This window comes from Merops nubicus, unplaced genomic scaffold, assembly GCF_000691845.1.
Source record: "Merops nubicus isolate BGI_N331 unplaced genomic scaffold, ASM69184v1 scaffold15589, whole genome shotgun sequence".
Lineage (NCBI taxonomy): Eukaryota > Metazoa > Chordata > Aves > Coraciiformes > Meropidae > Merops > Merops nubicus.
The window spans coordinates 7,591-31,024 of record NW_008632084.1 but is presented as its reverse complement, the minus strand read 5'-3'; the positions used below and the strand labels follow the sequence as shown (position 1 = coordinate 31,024).

At 38.9% G+C, this 23,434-nt stretch overlaps 1 protein-coding gene across 1 annotated transcript; it reads right to left on the bottom strand.

The window, feature by feature from the left end:
• Window positions 1-2,440: 2,440 nt before the first annotated feature.
• Window positions 2,441-18,298, bottom strand: LOC103780177 (lipid phosphate phosphatase-related protein type 4; the record flags this gene model as incomplete). The annotated part of the gene is made up of 6 exons (XM_008947832.1): window positions 2,441-3,784; window positions 5,768-5,941; window positions 7,210-7,267; window positions 11,728-11,923; window positions 13,649-13,778; window positions 18,113-18,298. Coding segments are annotated over 6 exons (2,082 nt in total), but the record flags the coding sequence as incomplete, so codon positions are not given.
• Window positions 18,299-23,434: the final 5,136 nt, after the last annotated feature.

Below are 23,434 nucleotides of genomic sequence, written 5' to 3'. Positions count from 1 at the left end.
TCTTGTACAAAATTTGATATTAAATACCAAGGACTAAAGATTCACCCTTTAAAAAGAAAAAACAAATCCTGACTTGTAAATACTAGAATGAGAACATATTTCTAAAAAACTTATGCTCTCCCCACCCCCTGGACTCTATGATTATTTTTCCCAGCTAATGTGCCTTAAAGTGTGTCTTCAACATACTGTGCCTTTAATGGACACAATATGCTGCAACCCTACTGGTGAGCTTCTTACATGCAACCTGCAGAGTATTTCCTCCCAGTCAACAAATGTATGATGGGGTCATCTTCTATGAGCAGCAGGATAAGTGTGGTCATTTCCCTCATGACAAACACTTTTCCACAGCACTGGGTGACATGCAGGTGAGGGAAGCATTGCTTGACAGGGTTGGCTGACAGCACTCAGTTAAACCTGGAACACCTGTATAACTGGGAAGGTATATCAAGCTTTTCATTGACTCTAAGGTCTTCTTCTATACAGATTAGCAAACACTAAACACTATCCTCATACTTCTGAAATTATTTAGGATTGGGGTTGGGATTTTGTTTTGGTTTTGAGGTTTCTTTGTGTGTTGGTTTGGTTTGTTTGGTTTTTTTTTGTTTGGTTGGTGTTTTTTTTTTTTTTTGCCTGTGTGTGTTGTGCTATTTATCTTCTTGGGATGGGATGATTCTTCTTTCTACCTCCTACTTGGCTGAGGTAGGGCAGCCTTTCCCCTCAGAGTCCTGTGGGGTAGGGTCTGTAGACACCTTCTGACTATGTAGTATGTATCTGGTTCTCTGATACCCTAAATCAGAAGGGGACTTAGAGCAAAACACTCAGAGTCAGAGAACAGATCTGATCTGCTACTACTTATTTGGTGTGGGGACTGCCAAGCCATTCCCTCCCCCTCCTAGCAGGAGAGCTGGTAGGTGTCTGATAGTCGTTCTCCTTCAGGTGGAAATAGTCTAGGAGAGATTGAGGAGGTGCATTGGGTGAGCACTGCCCCTGACTTCCTTCAGGGTTTAAATTAAAGTCAGAGCCAGGACATGCCATGCTTATTCCTTTCAGAGCTTATCCTTCCAACAGCTTTTGGCAATGGAGATTTTTAGCATGTAAGATCTTTTTTTATACTTGAAGGTCAATTTACTAAAATAATCTGTATTCTCTCATGTGCATATTCTTAAGTGGGTGTGGTAGGGAAAAAATATACTTCTTTTAAGAAGGCTCTGGAGAGGTTCTCAAAGGAGGTGGACAGCAGTAGTGGCACAACGCAACACTCATTCGGTGATTCTGCAATACAGAGGCATTCCATTTCTAAAGCCAAGCATCAGTCCCCTACATGATGGTGACTGGGGTGAAACTTGTGATTGTCACATACTAAGCAAGTGACGTGAATGACTGCTTTGAAATGTGAGCTATGATATTCATTACTGTCTCCTTGGAAGCTAGTCAGGAAAGTGCCTGTTTGTTTTTATTTATTCATGGCTCACCTTTCACATTTGCACATCTTGCAATTACTGGTTAAAAACCTGCACTATATGGTTAAAAACTAATAGAAAAATGGAAGGGTTGCCGAAGGACATAATAAGAGGTTTAAAAATGTAAAATCTGAATTACTTGTAGTACTTTAAAAGACCCCTTAAAAACATAATTTAAAACAATTCTACAAGTTAGCCCACTAAGAAGCAGCCTCTTCATTAGTAGCACCTGTTCTTAAACAAAAGTTGAGCAGTAGCAGCAAAACTATTCAAAATATATAGTTATTCCAGTCTAATGGAATGGCACCCACACATTTTTTGTTGCAGTAGACATCTTAAAGAACTACACTAAACCTTTGCAATCTTTGAATGTGACAGATCCACTATAACAAAGCTGTAAATATTTCCTACGCTAAAAGAATGCAGCCAGCATCATCATATTAGCAATATTACTTTTAAAGTAACTGCACATCAATATGTCATGTGTTTGTAGAGTCTAGTAAGTATGCAGTTTTTCAAAACATGTAAAGTTACCGTCAGCACCATCCTGTATTAAAGATTTGGTGCAAATTCTGCAAAGGTGAATATATACCACTGATACAGCCTTTGCTGTGAAAAATTCAGTTGATTTTGGACACAAATATAAATAAAATAAAAAGTTGGCACATTCAGGAAATAAAGTGTCTGTGTTCAAGACCATTGTTTTGATTGACATCATCACCCTCACATAAACGTTTTGAGTCTGATGAAACAAGTCACATGAAAATGTTTCACATTAGTTAGGTTCTGGCATTGTGCTTTTGCCCCCACCACATGCCTTCCACAGGCTCACGCACATTGCACATCAGCAGTGGTCAACAACAGTCAGGCTGCTGGTCAGTAATTTGGCACATCAAAGGTACATGTCAGCTCAAAACAGAGACGGCAGAACCTGTGTCAAGATGTGTTTACTTTGTGGTGGTATGGACCAGCTGATATATCTCTTCTCATTCCTTGTATGCTCGTGTTGGCGATGTGCCTTTGTAGAAGATGTTTCTGGTGTTCTCCGGACTGCTCCCTCTCTCAGGGATTAAAATGATGTTACCTTTTCTTCGAAGTGTTGAGTCCCGGCTAGAAGAAATGGACAGAGTCTCCGAGCCAATCTCGCTTCCTTCCACTGGCGTGACTCTTATTGTAGTGATGCCATGATGGTGATGCTCGCTGTTATCTATGTTGCTCCTTTTCCTGTCACCTGACCCATAACTGTCTTTTAAGGAGTCACAGCTCTCAGAGTCTCTGTTAAGATCATTTAGCTCATACGTCTGGCGAAGGGTGATTTTTTCAGGACCTTTCCATTTCCATGATCCGCTTCCTTCACCTTCTGATGGCATCTGAATTACAGGTCTATTGTTTTCTGGATGGGCCTCAACTCTAACAATGCTACTTGGCTCATGGTCTGTCAAGGTTTTATATCTGATGGCTCCCGTACAGGTGACTGTGCTTCCCTCTGAACCCTTTGGACTGCCCTGAAGCACTCCTTGCTGCTTAGACATGGCTATCACTTGCATGATCCTTGGCTGGCTATTGCTTCTACAGGCAACACTCTTCTCAGCAGCTTTCAGCCATTTAGCTCTAGCTGAACTACTTTTGGGTGATGTGTTCACGTTCTCTTGAGTCTCTTCAGGAATATGCACCAGCTGGGATGAGCCAGGACGTGACTGAATAGAGACCCTTGGCCCGCCAGTAAGACCGGAGTTGTTACAACCTGGTACGCTGCCAGGTTGAATTTTCAGGTATTGGCTAGTTGGGCCATGATGATCACCATTCACACCCACTCTGGAGGGTTCTGAGCTTGACCTCATTTCAATAGCCCTCGGTGGTGACTGGCCGGATTCAGTCTCTATTACTTGCAGCGACAACTTTCTACTTTCATTCTTGTTCTTCCACTGGGAAAGCAGCTGTTTGGAACGAGCAGAATCCATCGATGCGTGTATTGTCGCATTTCGCCTTGCTGGATCTTCCAAGGATGGTGTGTTGACTCTTGGCAAAGTGTTGCTGAAGGTAACCATGTTTTCCTTTCCCATTGGGCTTCGTGGTGTTATTATTTCTACGTCAGCATTTGCTCTCTTGATATTGGTGAGAGAGCCCGAATTTCGGTGGTTTCGGTTCAGGATGCTTTCCGTACGGTGAGGGACAATGCCATCGCTGCTGCTACCGTTTTTGCCCGGCAGGATTCTGTTGGCATCCTGACTGAGGTCTGTCAAAGACCTTAGAGGTTCTCTGTGAAAATTTGGGTGAAACACATTCTCGTCACTCGGTAAGAAGTTCCCCACAGCATACAGGCCCTGATATTTGAACAGAAGCATCAACAGTCAGTTACGAAAAGAAGTGACATTTTAAGGTATTTTAGTTATATTCTTCTGCCTTTAAATAAATATTGAGTGATAGAATTAGTCCGACTTAACTGATCGGGTATGCCCACTTTCCCTTCCTCACCAGTGTATCATTACTCCAAATTCTGTCCTCAGTCTGGTACTTCTAGACATGTATGAAATAGTCTCAGTAGGATAAGCAGGGCACATAGTTCATGGCAGTAAAATAGTTGAGGAAAAGATTTAGCCTCTTTGGGTTTTCTTAATTTTATAAAGCAACAGATACAGCTGAAAAAAGAATGTTTTGTTATGCAAATAAATGTTTTCAGCCATCTAGGCAAAGCTATTTTACAGCTACACTACTGTCTGCTCTGATTTACTGAATCTTGTTACAGCTCGAGTTGTTCTCTGCTCTATGGTTCTGCCCTTTCTATTGCATAATAATGTCATGTCATACAATATCTACATGATAGAACAATTTATCAACTTTAAATCAATTGCTTTCAAGCTGCACAGAACTTTAAGAAGATTTAGCTATACAGCCTTTTCTTATTCAGCAGACTCACTGTAAAATACTGTCTTTTTAAAAAGATAAGAGTGACATGTTTGACTCAGTCACTTAGGTTACTCGTTCTTTACTCTCCTTTCAGAGCTATTTGTATAGTTCCACGTGATTTCCCCTCACCTTCCTCTTACTGGTGTTTGGTTTTCAGGGCAGATTTACTGACTGCTGGGTATCTGGGACAATGTACCCTCTGATGTATGCTGTCATGAAACTGTATGTGGAGAAGACCTAACAAAGAACATCCTTGTTTGTGGTTTTCAAACACGGGAACAGCAGCTCCATTTATGAGAGTCTACAACAGCTTAACCATTTATAATAATATTCTCAACAAAGTGCCTTTCTGCTCACAGTACAATCACACAAACTGACTTTAGTAGCTCATGGGGTTTCTGTTATCTACCCTGATTGCTGTTTCTTCTGCCACTGTGAAAGCCATTTTTCCTCTGGTCATCTTTGTAGACCATGTGCATGTACCTTAGATTATTTTACCTCAGAAAAAAAGGAGCATAGGATATGAACTTAATTTAGTATTATGCTAAAATTCATCATTGCTTCTTGGGGGTCAAAAACATCCCACTAGCTGTTAAGGCTTTTCTGCTCACCCACCCAGACCGGAGCAAAACTATCGTCAGTAGAAGTTCCCAGTTGCTCACAGGCACCAGGGCTGACATTGCGCCGAACAGCTGGGGCAGCAACAAGCATGCTGGAGACAAGGAGCAGCACGCAAAAGCGAACGCTTGATGAGCTTCCTACTGACAGATACAGGCCTATCTCACATAACTCCTTTACAGGACCCTCCCAGGGTGCTCCCATCTGTTTCAGCCCAGTACAGACGAAAACCATAGGACTAACCTGGCTTGGACATCCTATTTCCCATGCATAATGTCCCCAAGAGCTCAGAAGAATCACAAGGGTATATAATACTGCCTTTGATTTCTTGCAGGATCAGACACTTACTCAGCTGAGTTGCTTTATAGTAATTCAACCATTTTTTTTAGATCATAAAGCTAACATTGGCAATATAAACTCAGGCTGGCAACAACTCCCAATCAAAGCAATAAATTTCTTATGTTATTCTTGCAAGTGTAGAGTAGAAAAGATGACTAAGTATTTAATGAAGCACACAATGTTAGAGCTGTTTCCGTATAGAATGCCAGATGATTCTGTGCCACTTTGTGCACTGTTATGGTACTTTGAATTATATATTTGTTTTTTTCATGTTTATTTTTAAAGAGATTACCCCAACATCATAATCTTCAACACATTTTAACTATATTTTTAATTATGGCATGTGACCATGATGAAAGTTTTTCCTAAAAAATACCAGTGTTCATACTACAGCCGTGTCAGTTTTATTTGTTAAAATTTAAATACATGAATATTATATTTACCAAATAGAGAGCAATTCCTCCTCCTATGAGAAAGCCACAGTAAACATCAACTGGATGATTCTTATACTGGGTGATACGAGTCAGACCACATATAATTCCACAGATGATAAAAGCAAAGACCAAGAGTGGTTTCAGAAGTTTTGAGGAGTCTGTTAATGTAGAATTGAAGTACATCTTGAAAAAAGAAAGAAATGAAGAAGCAGTTGAAGAAACTTGAAGTTATCTAAGAGGATATTAATTTCTCACTTTCAGTATTTCTTTCACACATAGATCACTACTACACAGTAATACTACAAATAATCAGTTTAATTTTATTTTACAGCCTTGTTAAAATTTGCTCACTTACTGCAGGAGGACCTGAAATCACAAGGAATGGATTTCCAAAAAAACTGGCAGTGTTGCCTCATGACATCAATTAGGAGAAGGATTTTATGTCTAAATACTGTTCACAGTCAGAGCCTAAATGCTCTGTAAGTGTGACTAGGGAGCCACTGCTTCTGAAATACAGAAGCCAGATGTCATGCCAGATGAAAGCAACAACCTGTTCTAACAAAAGCTGCCACCAGATGCTTCAGTGAGCCATTTCTCAGCTGGGGGCCACGATGTCAGCGAGGTCATAAAAATTAAGTGGCGGTGATTCATGGGTATTATTCCAAATTTTGGCCTTCACTTGGGCAGAATAAATACTGGCAAGCTCCCAGTACACGCACAATTCCATTATCAATTGATTAACCGGTTGTAACCGTTGCTCTTTTCCTCTGACTTTACACATGAGTGACAGAATTATTTTTTTTAAAAATTTTGAACTTCAAGTAAGTGCTCACTCATACAAACATTGTAGCCCATACTGCAGAAAAGCCTTTGGTCAGATGTGGAAGACCAGCTGTGATCAATGCAGAATGTCCCACAATTCCCTGCTAGTTACTGATGAGTTTTATTCACTTGCTTTGCAGTAGCACCTTGGAGGCCTCTGGGAGAGACTGTGCCAGTTCATCCGTTCTGCAGTTCTATGGAGGTCAGGTGAAATTACATCACAGAGCTGTTTGTTAATGCCTCAAGTTTAAAAAAGCAGCAAGTCAAGTGAAGGCAGCAATAAAGGAGAGGCAGAACACAATAAAGGTTTCTTTGAATGGTAAGTTAAAGTATCACCCCGTAAGACAGACAAGCACTGCATTTTCTTTGTGAATAGTATAAGGCATCAGATATGCTTTATCATTATGCTTTTTGTTGCTTCTTCACAAAGGATGTGAAGCAGTTGGATCTTTTCTGTATTCTTAATAGGGCTGATTTTATTTTAGCTGCTAGTGGTTTTATTTTGCTTTCAAACTGAGTGGATAAAAACTTACACCCACCCAGGATATCCAGGCAACACATCACTTTACAATATACAGTAAATGATTTTTGTCTTGTATAAATGAAAATGAACAGAGTTGGTTACTCACCGAAATGTACACTGCTGCGAAGGCTGCCAGAGTGGCATGTTGAGAAGGGAATGACTTTCTGCCAAGGAAGGACACTCAAATTATGCTTCTCAGTTCAAATACACTGTGCTAGTGTTCACTTGAAAAAAACACTGGGTCGTACAGTCATTTTCAGCTTACACTTCCTAAGCAATATATAATCAATCGGTAACATTTAATTCCTAACCCTCTTTTCCATAACCTGGAGAAAGGACCAATGTTAATGAGATGCCTGTGTTCTGAAGTAATAATTACCATTAAATTCTTTTTTTTTTTTGTACTAAGAAAAGTGTGCGTACTAAGAGAACAGTGGGAATGACCCTAAAGACTGAACACTTGATTGAGAGAAATATCTATACACTTATTTCTATAAATAAATTTCCACAATAACTTTTCAGTACCTAATTATACAACTTGTTCAAAGCATGAACCTTTATCATATGATTATTCTCACTGACTTCACCTGGACTCTTTTCAAAGTAAGGACTCATGATAAGTAGACCGTAACTGCAGAATTAAATTAATCATCTTTGTGCCCCTGGTTTTGCTGCTCTAATGGAGGGATGACAGGGTAACGTAGTTCTGACAAAGAGGCAAACTACATCTTTATTTGCTATGTCTTCTGGTTTATTTTTTAAATTTCAGCACTTTATAAAATGTTAGGAGTGAAAGGAGCACAAGAACACAGAGAGGGCATTTTAAGCCTTACCAGGCCCCTCTCTGAAGCCCAGAACATGAGGGTAAACAAAATGAAGTCCAAACTGTGTAAGAGAGCAGGCAATATCAGGTCTATTGAAATTGCTGAGGGCCTTCTGTTCCTACTGAAAAGCTGGGGACTTGAATGATGTGAATTCGGTCTTGAGTAACAAACTACAGATATGAAAATCAAATGTGGTAGCTTAGCTTCTATTTCTCTGACCAAGAGAAGGAGGTTTTGTGTAAGTAGCTGCGACCCAGAAGCATCACATGAGGTGACTTGGAACAATCATGCAGCTTTGCAGATGGCCCTTGCCACCGTAACTGTGCTCCACGTATAGCCATCTCCCTAGCAGCACCCCAGTTAGCTAGTTTGAGGTATCAAAGACTGAAACACAGTCCTTTGCCTTTATCTGCAAAGCAGCAGAGTCTACTTTCTAAATTTTTAACCTATGCATTTTGCCTTGTCTGTTCTAAATAATTCATTGGCAATTAAATGTATGCATGTAGTTCAATGTGAATGTCACACTGCTGATCTGAATTTGAGCCCATGGCTCCAGCAGGTTCATGACTCTGGCCAAGGTGAAATCAGCATGATTCCCTTTTCATTTCCAAAGACAGACCGAAATTCTTTTTTTTTTTTTTCTTCCCCAACCATGAACAAACCTTTCACAGTTTCCCTGGGGAATGAGTTCAAGGTTGAGAACAGGAGGATAAAAACATGAAAAAAATTAAATGTTTATAATGGCTAATTGACTCCTTTACCCTGTGCAGGTTTTAATGGAAGCCTAAATCTACTTAAAGTCTCTGTGGAGCTAATGTGTATATTTGATTTTATGAACTTTAGTACCACTCAGAATTTAACCTTAATTTGATGACATTTTTACAGTATATAAGGTGTGCCACTATGCTACAGTCAGTTTTCTCTTTATTATATTTTCTATTCACATGCTTTCAGGGCAAGCACAGCATGTTACAGACTAAATGCACTCTGTCCTCTCTAATGCTTTGTCAGTGCTTTTGTTCCTCTATTTGTTATCTTAATCTAAAATGAAAATAATTCAAGCTAAAAATATGTAGCTTTTTTGTACGCTCTGCATTGAAAAGGTGAACAAAGGTCTCAAAGAAAACATGTCCTGAACTCAGATGACAGTGTATCACTCTAAATGCTCATGCATGAGGATGCGAGAGGGGGAACAACGGTAAGAGTCATGCTGAGGGAGAGAGAGTCACACTGAGTCAGAACATCAGACATGATACAGGGTAGAGAACTCACTGGAGATCTGAACAGAAACGACTGAAAAGGCTTTTTGAAGATAAATAGAGGAAAAGATGGACAAAGGAAACCACTGGATATTTGGGGATGTTGCAGAAAATGATTTCATATAATCAGCCGGGTAATTTGTTCCTTTCTGTACTTTTCATGGGGAAGTCTGGAGGAAGTAAAAATTTCTGAGAAGTACAAATAAAATTGAAGGCCATTAGCAATCTCAGAAGAACAGATCCCTTACAAACAGAAATTACTGAAGTCAAATTAACCTCCTGGACTGGAAAAGTTATGCCATAACTCCTGTAGTAGATGGCTGAAGGAAGTATCAAACCAGTAGCAAGTTCTGATTGCTTTGCACTGGTAAAGTTGAGGCAAGCATAAGGAACTAACAATTTGATAAAGGAAAAATGCAATAAAATTAAATTAAGGAGAAACTGATGGTGGTGCCAATGTATTATAGATCACCAAATGTATCCTCTGTAATGGGAAAAAATTTGAGATAGCAATATATGGTCATCTTCCTAAAGAAACAGAAACACACAAAACCTGATTGAAACCTGATTGCTTCGTCTCACAATGTTACAACTAATTTCACTTTTTTTTTTTTTTTGTTTGTTTGTTTGTTTTCTGGAAGTGATGATATTTAAACTTAGGAGTGATCAGTGGTTTTGGAATGGCTACAGGCAGTCAATTCAGAGCAGCAGACATCATATTTGAGAGGATAATGAAACAAATGAGATGTAATCATGAAAATTTTTCTGCCTGCCTGTGTGTAAAGCTACACCAATTTCCTTGGGACACCACGTAGGTGCAAGACACTGCCTGCAAGCACCAGGCTTCAGTGTCAGTCTCCCAGGAACAGCAAAATGGTTATGGGAAAAGAGACGGTGAGGTGAAGGCTGATACAATAATTCTGGTTTGCCTTTCAGCAAAACTATTGTCACCAAATTATTTGGGCCAATCCTTCATTCCAGCTGTGGGTCATGCCCACATATATAAATAGAAAAAATATGGCAAATTATGCTGTATTATGAGTGTTAATTATGAACCTTAGGCCACTAAGACCAAATACTTCAAATAATTTGGGTTCTTCAAATATCAGTGAAATTGGTTTGTCCCAGTGAAAGGAGACAGATTGTGAGATATGCTGAAAGATACGAAGTGAATGATTTCATGATTCCCAAGTGTGGCAACCACTGAAATAAATGGGAAAGCAAACAGACTGAGGGAGAGGTGCTTTAATATACAGACAGAAGATTTTAATAATTTCCATGTGACAAAAACATGATGCCATGAGGCGTAAAGTTCAAACGGAAGCTAGCATCTGGGGCTGAATCAAGTGCAAAGCTTTAATGAAGTGGATGTGACAGAAGTAACACAGCTTCATGTCTATAATAAGGTACACAGAGAAATTATGCAGCTGAGTCAGAGACAGAAACTGTAGTAATTTCAAGTATTCTATAATTTTGCTGTAACTTTTTTGGAGAGCAGGAGATTTAAAAAAGCACTGAAATTTTGAAGGACTGCAAAACATTCAAACACTTAATGACTTAACAGGCAATAAAGGTTCACCTGGTGTGGAAAAGTTACAGAAGACTACTATTGTATTCAGCAAAGAGCTTCATGATTTCTCAGGAGTGTAGTGCTTATATTTAGGACACTTCATACTAATGAAGGCCTTGAACTAATAAGCAGCAGATGTATTGGAACAGTAGAACTTACTGACTTATCTTCAGATTAATTGTTTAAATCTATGACCTGTTACCAGGAATTGAATTATCACTATTTTATCACATAGAGCTTGTTTAATGTAAGATATATAGTCTGGTTTATGTTTTAAATGACTGACATGCATGTCCAAAAACTGCAATTATAAAAAATATTCATTTTTCTCCTGGCTAGGTAGGGAGGCTAAAGCATAAATGATAAAGGAGGGTAAACCACCAGTTAAAAAAAAACAGGAAAGGAAAGGCCTGTGTTTAGCAACACCCAGATTTGCACTGTTGTGGTTTTCCTCTAATGAAGGGATTTTTTCAATGCTGTCAGTATAAAAAATGTAATCGACACGAGAAACAGAAAACAAACTCCCCCAACAAATCCCCAAACTAAGCCTCAGAAACTAAGACCAAAATGCCAGAACAGTAATGTATGTTATGCAGAGGTCTCAGATAAAGTACTTGGGTGACTTCTTCCTTTGCCTGTTATGGGGAACATACCCAGATCCCACTGGGAAAAGCAGTAGAAGCTACACATGTTAATAATTGTATAGGAAATTATCTCCTTTGAAGGAGAGAAATTCATTAGCTACTAATGACTGTGCTTCAGGACCTGAAAGTCTTCCAAAGCCCACTGGTGGCCTAATATCTCCATACAGAAAATGGAAAAATCACTAAAAAGACACACTCTCACATTTGTTGTAAAAACCTGACAAAATTAGTTCAGCCTTTAACTAGAAAAAAAATCTTGAAAGTGGGACAGAAAATAAAAAATAAAATGAATACTTAAAAATGTACACAATGAAGGGTAGAACCAACCTTCCAGCATTGATAATATTGAGATCAGCTCCTGAGCAAATATCTTCCACAACATAGGAATTCTCAGAGCAGGATACATTTAAGGATGTATAGTTAGGCTTGCAAACAGTCAGGAAATATGGAGCCTGATATCCTGTTGATAGCTGTATAATATCAGTAACAAGAGCAGTAGAACAAAGACCAAACACATGAACACCTAGGGAAGAAATTAGTAGAGCTTGTTAACTTTATTACATGCATAAATTAGATTCATTCATTGTGACAAAGTACATTCAACAGAATTCTGGTGGCTTGTCTCATTGAACTTGAGAGAATTTAAGTGAAGAAGATGATTTTTTTTTGTTGTTATGAAAGCTTACTGCAAAGTTGAATTCTTTAATGTAAAAAAATTAAGATTATTTATGCTTGGTTTCTTCTTAATGTTTTAAACACTTCTTAATTTTGATGGCTTGATGTCTTCCAACATCTTTTCATAAAACTGAACTACACTGGATCTGCTTCAATTTGGAAAGCAGTTTTCTGAATTGACTAAAGGACAGCCAGGTATTTGAAGAGAGCATATGTGCTCATCCAGTCCTTGGACATGCCCGCTGGGATGTAGGCTTTTAATAACATGGACAGCTGCCCATTAGATCACTGCTCTAAGAACTTGTTCTCCTTTTACCACCAGGGATTCCTCAGGTGGCAATAACTTGGGCTACCTCAAACCTCTGATATTTCTTGAGTACCAAATCCTTGCCACAAGTCCAAATATTTAAGTCTTTTTGGTAACGGATCACTGTTTCTGTCTAGTCAATAATGCCAAATTCATGAGGCAGCTGAAGTAAAAGCAGTCCTTTTACTCAGCATTTTCAACAGCTTTCCCCTAAAGACTTACCTTTAATTCCCTACTTGTATCCATATAAATAAATTCATTTTTAATCTTAAAACAGAAAGAATGCTGAAGTCATTTAACTATGAAAGAAAATGCAAAATCAGAATATGAATCAGGAAATAAATTAATGTATTTTTTAGCTTGTATTTTTTGGTGATGGAATGGGATGCCATGCAGGAAAAGTGGAGAGCATGGGGTACCTTCATAGTCCTCCTTGCTGATGTTGTAATCTGTCATGCCCTCTGCTCACTTCCCCACTGCTGCACTTGAGAGGATGCTTTACTGGTCACAGATCGTGTAACCTCTCCTGTCATTACCCCCCTGTCTGCCAGACTACGGAAACCTGTATATTTCTCCTATGAGGTTTTCAGTATGCTGTCCTGTGAGTTGCCTTTCCCTAGGCTGCTCTCTTTAACAAACTTTTCTAGGAAAGAGAAAACCTTTCCTTTAGCCACTCATTGGCAGAGGAAATTAAGAATGGGAACAAAGTCCATTTGCTTTTCAAATTCATTTTTCATCAATGACAATTATAACAAAATAAAAGAAAACGAATCAATGCATTCTTCTGTATCATTAGGCTGCCAGATCCTAGGCCTTTTTCCAAGAAGTATATAAACACATCCCAGAAAAAGAATGTCAAACACACTGAGAGTCTCTGACAGGTTTTTACTGTCATGCTGAATACTGTGTCAGGTGGGCTGAATCCTTATGATGCGCTGAAGGCAGGCAGGGGAAACTATACACTGAAACTATTAAAAGGAAGCCAGCTCAAGGTGAGCAGAGAAAGAAAACCAAATTATTCTTTTAGAAACACTGACAATAGTACATGAGAGAAAAGGGAAAACGGAGAGTGTAGATGCTGCATTACTGAGTATGGGGCTGTTCTGTAACTCCATTAGAGAGAGCCTCTTCTTTCAGTTTCTAGCAGAAGAAGATCTATGCCTGTGACAGCCCTGTCTGTTCTGAAAGGCTGCTTCAGAGAAGGAAACCTGCGTGGTCAAAACCGAATGTACGTGGAAAGCCCTTCGACTAACATTTGAAACCCACCAACAAATCTGACAGCTCTTCTAAGAAAAGAATTGAAGTTGCATCCTCCTGCATTAATATTGGCCTCTGTTCCAATCCCATTTCTTCTTTTGGACAGGCAACAGTAGAGAATTCCTTCTCCTATCATTATCTGCAATGACAAAGGAGCCATTAAATTAAATGTAGCAGTTACTCAGAACACACTGATTGAATTCAAAGGGCTGAAACGTAACTAGACCACCCTCAATGTCAACCACTGACATACGCGAGCCTTTAAAAGATTTGTATCAATATGTAAATGTTCGGTAATACAGCTTGGCCTGAGTGAGGCCAGGCAAGAAGGTGGCACTGAAATGAAATATCAGCAGTGTACACAGTGCTCAGGGGAATCAGGGTCTTCATCCACAGCTGAAATTTGGTGCTTCTATAATAAAAAAAATAATAATTAGAAAATCTTGCCCCTAAATGAATCCAGAGCCACTGCAATATCATAGTGCTCCTGAGGTGGGTTTAGCACTGAGTCTTGGCCTCAAGCCTAGCAATCCCTAGCAGCTTCTAATTATGTGGCAGCCTGTTCCTCTGTATTTGTTTAATTTGGCTTGAGTTTTAATCAGATCCATAGTGGCAGGAAAAGTTCTGTCCTTATGGTCTCTCTGAACACCCGAAGCAAAACAGATTATGACTGAAGCCCCAGACAAGGGTTTATAAAGAGAAGAATATAAATAAAAAATTGTGTTACTTGTTGGAAAATCCAGACCCATTTATATATGTGCAGTCTCAGGTTTGATCGTTTCCCTTGTTAAACAGTGAAAAAATTTGGAGATCTGTACCGGGCTTGTACAGAGTTCAGAATATGGCTGGGTTGAAAAATTGAAATTAATGAGGTGGTTCTCACCACTGAGAGGAGATTCACCTTGTCTGTCCACAGATGCATTGAAAAATAATATATGCAGTGCACAAAGCTGACAATGCAATGAGATGCTAAAGCATCTGAGTTATGCTGAATCTGCTGTAATTACCAGTGAAGTTTCTGCACATTAAAACCCCTCACCCTAGGAGAAGGGAGATATAATGCACAAGCTTAGTCTAACTCTTTTTACCTAAAAGTTTAATAACTTGAAATTTCTTTTCTTTGTCAGAAAAACTGAAGTAGTGAAGGTTGTCTCATTACATGGAAAAGTCAGTGGTAAGGGCTGTTGGAGGACTTTTAATAAGATGAGAACTACGGTCACTATTATCTGTCTCCATTTGATCAATTTACAGCTGAAACTTCCTGGAGACAGCAGCAGTATTTAAAACTTAAAAACCACTAATTGTTTGTAGCCAAGCTCTACGGAATGTCTGGCACAGGGAAAAAAACACTGGAGAGATGGATTAGGTTTTGTGATAGGGAAGAAAATCAGGAAAGAGCAATGCCTATATCAAGGAGATTTCAGAGGCTGGTATTTCCAAGGAGACAAACTCCCATGGTAGAGGAGGCAGTAGGACTGAAACTGCCAGCAGTGAATTTCTGTCCTTGCAAATTGATTCCCAAATCAATGTGATCTAACATCCTGGTGATCTCTGTTAGGAAGCACATTGTTACGTTTAAGTAGGCTTTTAGTCAGTGGCTGATAAGTGTTTGAACCTACACTGACACGATCAAATAACTGGTCCCAACATTTTTGAATGAATAACGAGAGAGAAAATATGTCAGAGGATCAGATTCAGAGTTCTTTGAAGCAAATGGAAATCATGTTGCAATTCAGGTAAGTCTGTATTCCAGACATAAAATATCCATGTTAGTAATTTCATACAAGTCTTGTTGTTCCACACTTAAGTCTCCTGTGGATTATGCATAACATATAGAAAATTTCATATGCGCCACGAGCTGTAAGACATACAAATAATAGAGGTAGCAATTTTCTGTAGCACTTCAGGGCTACAGAACAGACCTGGTTAAAAGCAGTTGCTGCATAAAGCCTCAAATCCACACAGATCCTTCTGTAATAATGGCTTGGGAAAATAAATTACAAAATACTGGATTTGTTGTAAAAAAATTTACTATAAAGTTAATAGATTTAATACATTCTCTAGTCTTGGGAAAAACTTGAATATACCAACAAAAATAATATAGAAAAAAAAAAGAGTGCTATTCTAATATTTATATAAGATGTATTTATCCCTCTTTAAGGAGGTATAGCAACTGGAATTTGCTTGTCTTCTTCCTTGCCCTGCCCCCCCTTACATTATTTTTTCTTATTTACACTCTTTGCTGATATTTAAAACGTGGTTTAATCATGCCTGTATTTTACTGAGTCTTGATGACCTTCTGCCTCACACTGCCGTAAGTACTTGAACTGCAGCCAGAGGCTAACATACGCTATGTTTCTGTAGATCCTCAATTCATCACATAGCTCATGCGTTCTTTTGTAGATTTCCCAGGTTTTATGAAGTGTGTAACTCATTGAAATATTAATGAAAACTAAATTATGAAATGCTAAACTCTACAAGATGACAATGTCACAATTGTAAACTTTATCCATTGAGATTTGTTGGCCTATTTTTCCAAAGAAAAAGGGACAAATTGGGTCAAAAAGAATTGGACAAATAAGCCCCAGTTTTTTACCTCAGAAGTGGTACTGAATAATAAAGAGCTGATGCTCTACACCACCTTCAGTGCCTTTTATTAAAGGAGGTTGTGTATTTAGCAATAGCAGAGTCCCTTCTCCAACTAATACACACATCACATTCATGCTCACATTAATGTGAATGAACTACACCAACCTAAGGCTTGCAGCTTTTAAGCAGTTATCCTTTGAAGCCTCAGGCTTTACTTTCTTTACCAATGTGATGTTTGATAGGCATGCTGAAGTGTGGGTTTGAGTTCCTCCATGACATGGTTTTGGTTAGCTGTCTGTGCTGTTGGTAGGAGAATGATTCAAGCAAGAATAACGTCTTCTGTTGCAGAATTTCATGTGATGCTGAAGTAATTTAGCTGTAATCAAAGCCCTTAGTAAACACTCTGTAATGAGACGGGCACCTGCCATCTCAACAGAAGGTTTGATATTACCTAGGCTTGCAATAAACTTTCAGAAGTAAAAATCTGCTTTTAGCCCTCTACTGTGGCCCAAGTGAGCCTATACAGGTTCCTTCTGTGGTTGCTTCAGGAAAGTCGACTTTGTTGTTGCCAGAAACACTGTCCAAAGAAACACAGCCAAACTGCAATGCCAACAAGTTTTGGTTTTATCACAGTATTTGGTGTTTTCTGCAAGCATCTGCACCAGGAACACTGAGAGTCTCAGCTCCCAGTTCCTAAATGAATACAATTTTCAGCCTGATGGATGTGCAAAATCCTCCAAAAACAGTTTCTAAAGCAACCAAAGCCAGAGTAAGAAGAGTTTGGTTTTAAAAATGGCAAATAAACAAAAAACATCCTGGAAAGCAAAGTGAGAACAGCACTTGGTGATTTTTATATGGGCATCACATTTTACAGATCTTGTAACTGCAAATTGTCTAGTCTTAGGCATGAATTGGTTGAATTTAAGGGAATTCAGAAGAGCTGGCAGCAGAGATACATTTGCAGCTGGCCTCAGAGAAGTGCCTAGCTGCGATGCACAGTCACTGCTGGCAGGGGAGAGAAGAGACCCTTTCGGAAGGTTGATTCGGCTTTTTAGGTGCATGGAGTCACCCACTCAAGGCGAATTTCTCTCTCCATTTGCCAAACAGGAGTGGTGTGAGAATAAGGCTCCTACCTGAGTTGACCACAATCAGACACAATGAATTTCCTCTAGTAAATATATACATATATATATATATATGTAAGGTCTTTTGACTTCATTTTAATTTGACATAGCAATTCCAGCAGGGACAATACGCACCTGAATTGGAGTTGTTTTGGAGTATTTTTTCTGTAAAATAATGACCAAACTGCTCATACTCTGACAGGACATTTATGTTCTGCCAAAATCATCTCCTCCCTTTGGGTGAATGATTAAGCCAGCCTCCTTTTGCCTGCTCTGACTGACTAACTCACAATTTTCAGGAGTTCCAGTGCTATTTGGGAATGTGTAATTGATTCCACTGACACAGTTGGTTACACTTTCTCACTGAATAAAGCAAGTTCTAACAAAAGTGGCATGAAAGGCTTTTATTTCCAACAAAATCTTGAATTTGTGGTGTATCTCAGAGTATGGAGATGTCTGTCAAAGTTCAAATATTTGTACAGCATAACAGAATGATCCAAGCTATTCTCACCCAGCTGTAGATGCTGTTTCTTAACATTAACACCTGCTTTCAGGATAGTGCAAGTAGATGAAGCACTACAGGGAATGTTTTAAGGAGTGTGTATCCTTCTCTTATAGAAGAATAAAAGTTGGATTTAAAATGCTAAGGTGATTAGCTTGGATGACACTCTGCAGACTAACTGAAGCCAAAGGAGCTATTTTCTTTATGCCAAGCTCTGTCCAAAATCTTTAGTAAGTGACAGTGGCACCTCAAACTTACCGTAATTGATGGTCCAGCAAAAACCAGACTAAGCAACATCAAGAAGGGAACAGACTCTTGTGTAGGTTCAATGTATGGCATACTCAGACTCTTGTCATAGCAATTGAATCCAGAGTGAACTGGCTTGAAGACATCAGTGAGTTCAAGAAAATAGAGGCTAACAACAGAAGATGCCAATATGGGCAACTAGAAGAGAAGAAAGCAACAAATTACTGTTTGGAAACGGAACAGCAATGCTTTTGCAAAGGCAACACAGTCTGTTAATAACTCTCTGTGATGTTTGCTATTTACATCTCATTGCTCCTTGTCATATCCATTCTACCATCTTTAAATAATTAATTCTCTAGAGATATGATACTGTTCAGTTGATATCAAATAACCTTGTTGTGTACCAAGCTAGTCAAAACACCCAATGCAATCTTCAGCCCACGTAATTTAGCCTTTTCAACTATGAATCAAAAGGAACTACCATGACTGCAGGCCCTCAGTGTTCTGCTGTTCATCATCACCCTTTTTTGGTCCTTTAGCAACTCTCTGTCCGGTATATGACAGTGTTTCTATCAAAGCCAGTTTGTATTAAGTTTCAAAGTAACAGTTAATGAAAAACAGTATCCAGTGTAATACCTGGTAATACAGCGTTCAGCCTCTGCATATTCATTTTGTAGTTCTACCAAAAAAGCAATTGACTTTGGCAAGGTATATCTGTTTAGAATCGTGATAACTGTGGTTCACTATTATTTTGTCCTCTGGCTGTTTAGTGATTTTACTCTTTGCAACCACTTGCAGTAATTTATGAAGAGTGAAGTTGGCCCCTCTGGGTATAAATTCGCCTCAGCTTGCAAGAGGCTCCTGAAAGCACAGATTCAACCAGTAAGCCTCTGTGGAAGGAAGTTGTTCAAGAGAAGAAATAGCAAAAAGGCATTTTGAAGCCACTGGTTTCTAAGTCACCAGAGAGGGCAGCCCTGCCCCCAGGGTGGGCAGCAGGGCATTCAGAGGTGACCAGCAGCATCTCATTATTCTTTTATCCTCATGGTAAAGCTCAGAAATGTTTTTTGTTTGTTACTTCCCAGAGCCCTCACTGAAAAAGGCAAGATTAGAACAACTGTCTGCTCCTCTGCTGAGATGCAATGACTTCTCCCCTGAGTCTCTACTGCAATGGAGGTACCTATAGATAATACAATATGAACTGCCTATCTGCTTCCTTTTCTCTTTTTTTTTTTCTTTTTAACATGGTTATCACACTAATATTTCCTCACTCTTAGCTGCAGCTGAAAAGTAAATGCTTGCAACTACTAAATAGATTCACTCAGACAGATAAAATCATAAAAATCTGGTAAGGCTGTATCACATCTCTTAAGAAAAAAAAACCAAAACAACTCCTATTTTACATCAAGCACCTTCCATTATAAGAAATAGGGATTGTCCTAACATAATTTTGGGCATACGTACATTATATTATTCTTTATTCTGGCAATGTTCAGGAGACATTTACAAAAATAATTGATTGCTTAAAATCAATGTCATTCATCCCATTGTACAATGGAATAAAAAAGCAGAGGTAAAACTGGGTAAATATGTGTATTAGGAAAATGATGAATAAAATCTGCTATATATGGCAGAGGGAAAATTGTTTCTTCTATTAGCCGGACATGTCAGATTTTTAAACATAGAGCTTTTAAAATGCAGACTTTTTGTGCATAACATGTAACACTGTGTGGTTAAATAAGGAGGGTTATAGCTATATTTCACCAAAACATTTTTCAATATGACTTAGTTTTTGTTTGAAAAGATCATCTTATCTGTGATGTGCTGAAGGACAGATTTGAAGGGGGTGAGTTGTAGCTTCAAAGATACAAATTTGTTCTAGGCAAAATCTGCAGAACGTGGAGTTGGGAAGAAGTTGGCCTGTCTGCTTACCTGTGTTAGCATGGACTGCATGGTAATGTTGCATGGGATTGAGGCTGGGACTGTGTAGAAAGGGAGGGAATGTGTCTTGGCATCCCAAGTGCTATGAGTATTAAAAAGACAACACCAGGCATCTAGTAAGGTTGCCTCATTAAGTTGTGTGTATATATATAACCCAAACATATATGTATATTTCCACTCACATGCAGTATTACACATACATGTTAAGGATAGTGTGTAACATACACAATATGTAAGACATATTATGTGAATACATAATATATAGCTATTATATAATCTGACAGATAGTATGTATGGAATAATTCTATACAATGTAACTAAACTGAGTCCTGCTTCTTGCCCATTCCAGGCAGAAGTCCAATTCTTTAGCTGTGTGGGTTATATAACACTACTTCTCTCTTCCTGCTGGCTGCAGTCCCTGACTGGTTCCAATGCAAGCACGCATGATTAGTCAAGATGGGCTGGACTGTCCAAGTCATCGTACATGTCTGAAGCGGTGAAAGAGGACTTCCCTGAAGTCTTCATACTCTGGGAATAGTTAAGATTGTTGTGGAACTGGGTGCCCTTCTCTCCCCACCTGTCTGCACAGTTTGGGATAAGGGGCTTCCTGACCAGATGGCTGCTCTGGTGTACAGGGAGTTTGCACCAAGACTCTGCTGCTCTTGCTGGGATGCTGAAATTCTGCACAGCATTTGAACTCAAAGTGTACTGCAAGCTCATTTCTGCACAGCATTTAAGTCTTGAGACATTCGCAATGTTTTTTATTACTATTTGAAAGTCATACCTAATGACTTGGCTAGGGTCCGAGTCCTGTGGGGCACAGCATCTTGTAACAGGACACAAACCTATTCCAATGAGCTAAATGAACAAATTAGGTAAAGTGCCTATTGCCCTTCTTTTCAGAAATTATGCCCTTTTCCCTAGATGTCCCCAGAGCAGGCAGACTCATGGAACACCTTGCACGCAGAGTTTCATCTTCCTTGTGCATTTTTCCATTTCTTTCTGTCAAGATAAGGAAAGCCTCTCCTTAAACAACAGGTCTGCATTACCCAGAAGTCCACTTCTACTTTGATTATGGTATTCCTAGGCAACTCTTTCAAATGGCAATACTGAACTATCAAAAATAAGCAATATATGAAGTGATATTTTATTGTAAGACACTAAAAGAAAAGATGTGGATAACTTTTTTCTTTTTGTTTCCCAACTACTGTATGTAAGCTATAATTTCATTGTTAATTAGAAAATCAAGGAATCATAAGAATTGCATTTTACTGTCGTATGACTTCACTACAGGACTCCCCTATTATTTCTGACTGTAATTGCCCATTCTGCAAAAAGAGAAAAAATAATTCTAAGGGACTATGAATCTCCAACGTAACTGCGTACAATACTAATGAATGGGTTTATAGTCAATTTGTTACATACAGTATGCCAGATCCCACAGGACATTTTTCTTCCTATCTTTTTAAAATTACAAATATAAAATATGTCTGCTAAAAGTCTAACATTTCTAAAAAGAAAAGCAAACGTTTCTAAAATCTTCTAAACAGTATAACTGGCTATTTAATATATGAATATTTATGGAGTCTTCTGCTTAAGGCAGCAGTAGCTCTGTAATTACAGACTTCAGCTCCCAACACCTTGAAAATGTCAAATATAATTAGATGGTAGAATGTGTATTGTTTTAATTACAAAATGGAATAGGAATTTTCCTGTTCCTAATTAGAATGATAAAACCCCCAACCTCAGTTCACATATCTCGACTAATAAGTCCTTATACTCTTACTTCCTTGGCTGGCTAATGGTAAGCCAAGGAAGTAAGCCAGGTAATTTAGACCTGTAAATGTAGAGTTTGACCATCTCGGTCAAACTCTGTTTGGCTTAGAGTCTTAAAATCAGGACGATAACAAGCAGAGTTGCCAAAAAGGTTTGATTTGGGCTTTGTTTGGGGTTTTTTAAAGATTTCTTTTCTTTTTTCTCCTGTTATTTCCTGACACTCTAAGTTCAAGCCTTTATTAAGCCATAGGACTTTGCTATTAATAATCATTATTGTTAATAAAATTTTAAAAGATTTTGCTGTCTTGAGCTAGAAATTGTCCAAGCATGAGAAAAGATGATCTCTACTCCTAAGAGCTCAACAAGGATCTAAATACCTGAAGATCTTGTATGGAAAAAATAAAAAAGTTGAACCCCCCCTGTACATTATATAGTGCAGGACAAACCAAGGGAGCACCTGGTAACACAGTAACGTCTCTGAGCTGATGGGATATGGAACAAATCTTTCTTCTGGCCAAGAACCACAAGACTTCTATCAGATAGTGCAGAGAACTGAAAGAAGAGATGGCTGTGAGAGGAGTTCAGAAGTGGGAGAAAACAGTTCTTCAGGTTGCCCATCACTTTTCTGTGGGACATGCTGTGATTGCCCCTGGGGCCACTTTGGGGTGCTCCTGGTTTACTTCTGAGGATTAAGATTATCCAGGACTCACAGTGCTGGCACAGTTCATTGCTGGTCATATGATATAGCCTACACATTGAAGCCATGCTGGTCCTGCCCAAAACCTATAAATTTGCTGTCTCTTAACCCAAACTCACTGGGGCACCCCGAGTAGATGAAAATGCTTCTGTTAAATTTCCTGACTGTTAGTTTGCCTTGGCTTCAAATGCATGAAACCTGTAGAGCTGTAGCACAGTAAATACAATATTGTCATTGCTACTAACAAGCTGCAGATTTTGTACTGAGTTTGCAAGGACTCAGGACTGGGGCTTGACAAACATCTTTGCCTGTAACGTGACCTGTCTGGAGCTTTGTTTTCATTTGCTTTAATTTAACAGCAGCTTTTCTAATGACCTGAGAAGTTAGACTATTTGTTTTACATTCATATATCTTTGTATGGTACATCTCTGCATGATTTTGTGTCTATGTCTAGTAATAGTAAGTAGTTATTCTGTATAAAATGAGCTATTCCTGACTCTAGTGTAGCACATCCCAAATCCATTGTCTGGAGCTGTATGGTGTTGATAGTGATCCGTCCTCATTCTAGGAATCACTTGAGTTCAGTGTTGTGTTTGTTAATGCGCTGTTACACTTTGCTCTTTCTCCTTTGGTCTGTCTTTTCACATTGCATCCCAATTTACTACACATGGCATGTGTTACGTTATGTTGGATGCTTTTTCTTTGTACTCTTTGTGACCCCTAAAATCAGTTTTGCCAGCTGCAGTTCTGCATTTTTTTATCTGGCCATTGGGTGGGTTTGTAGCCTTGAGGTCTCCAATACCAGTGTAGGCTCCATCTCTTATCCTACACCTCCACACTGCACCCTCTGTAAAGCAGGAATACAAGTGTGGTATGACAGCAGAGCTCTTGCAAATGGGGCGGTGGAAGGCCAAGCTTCAGCA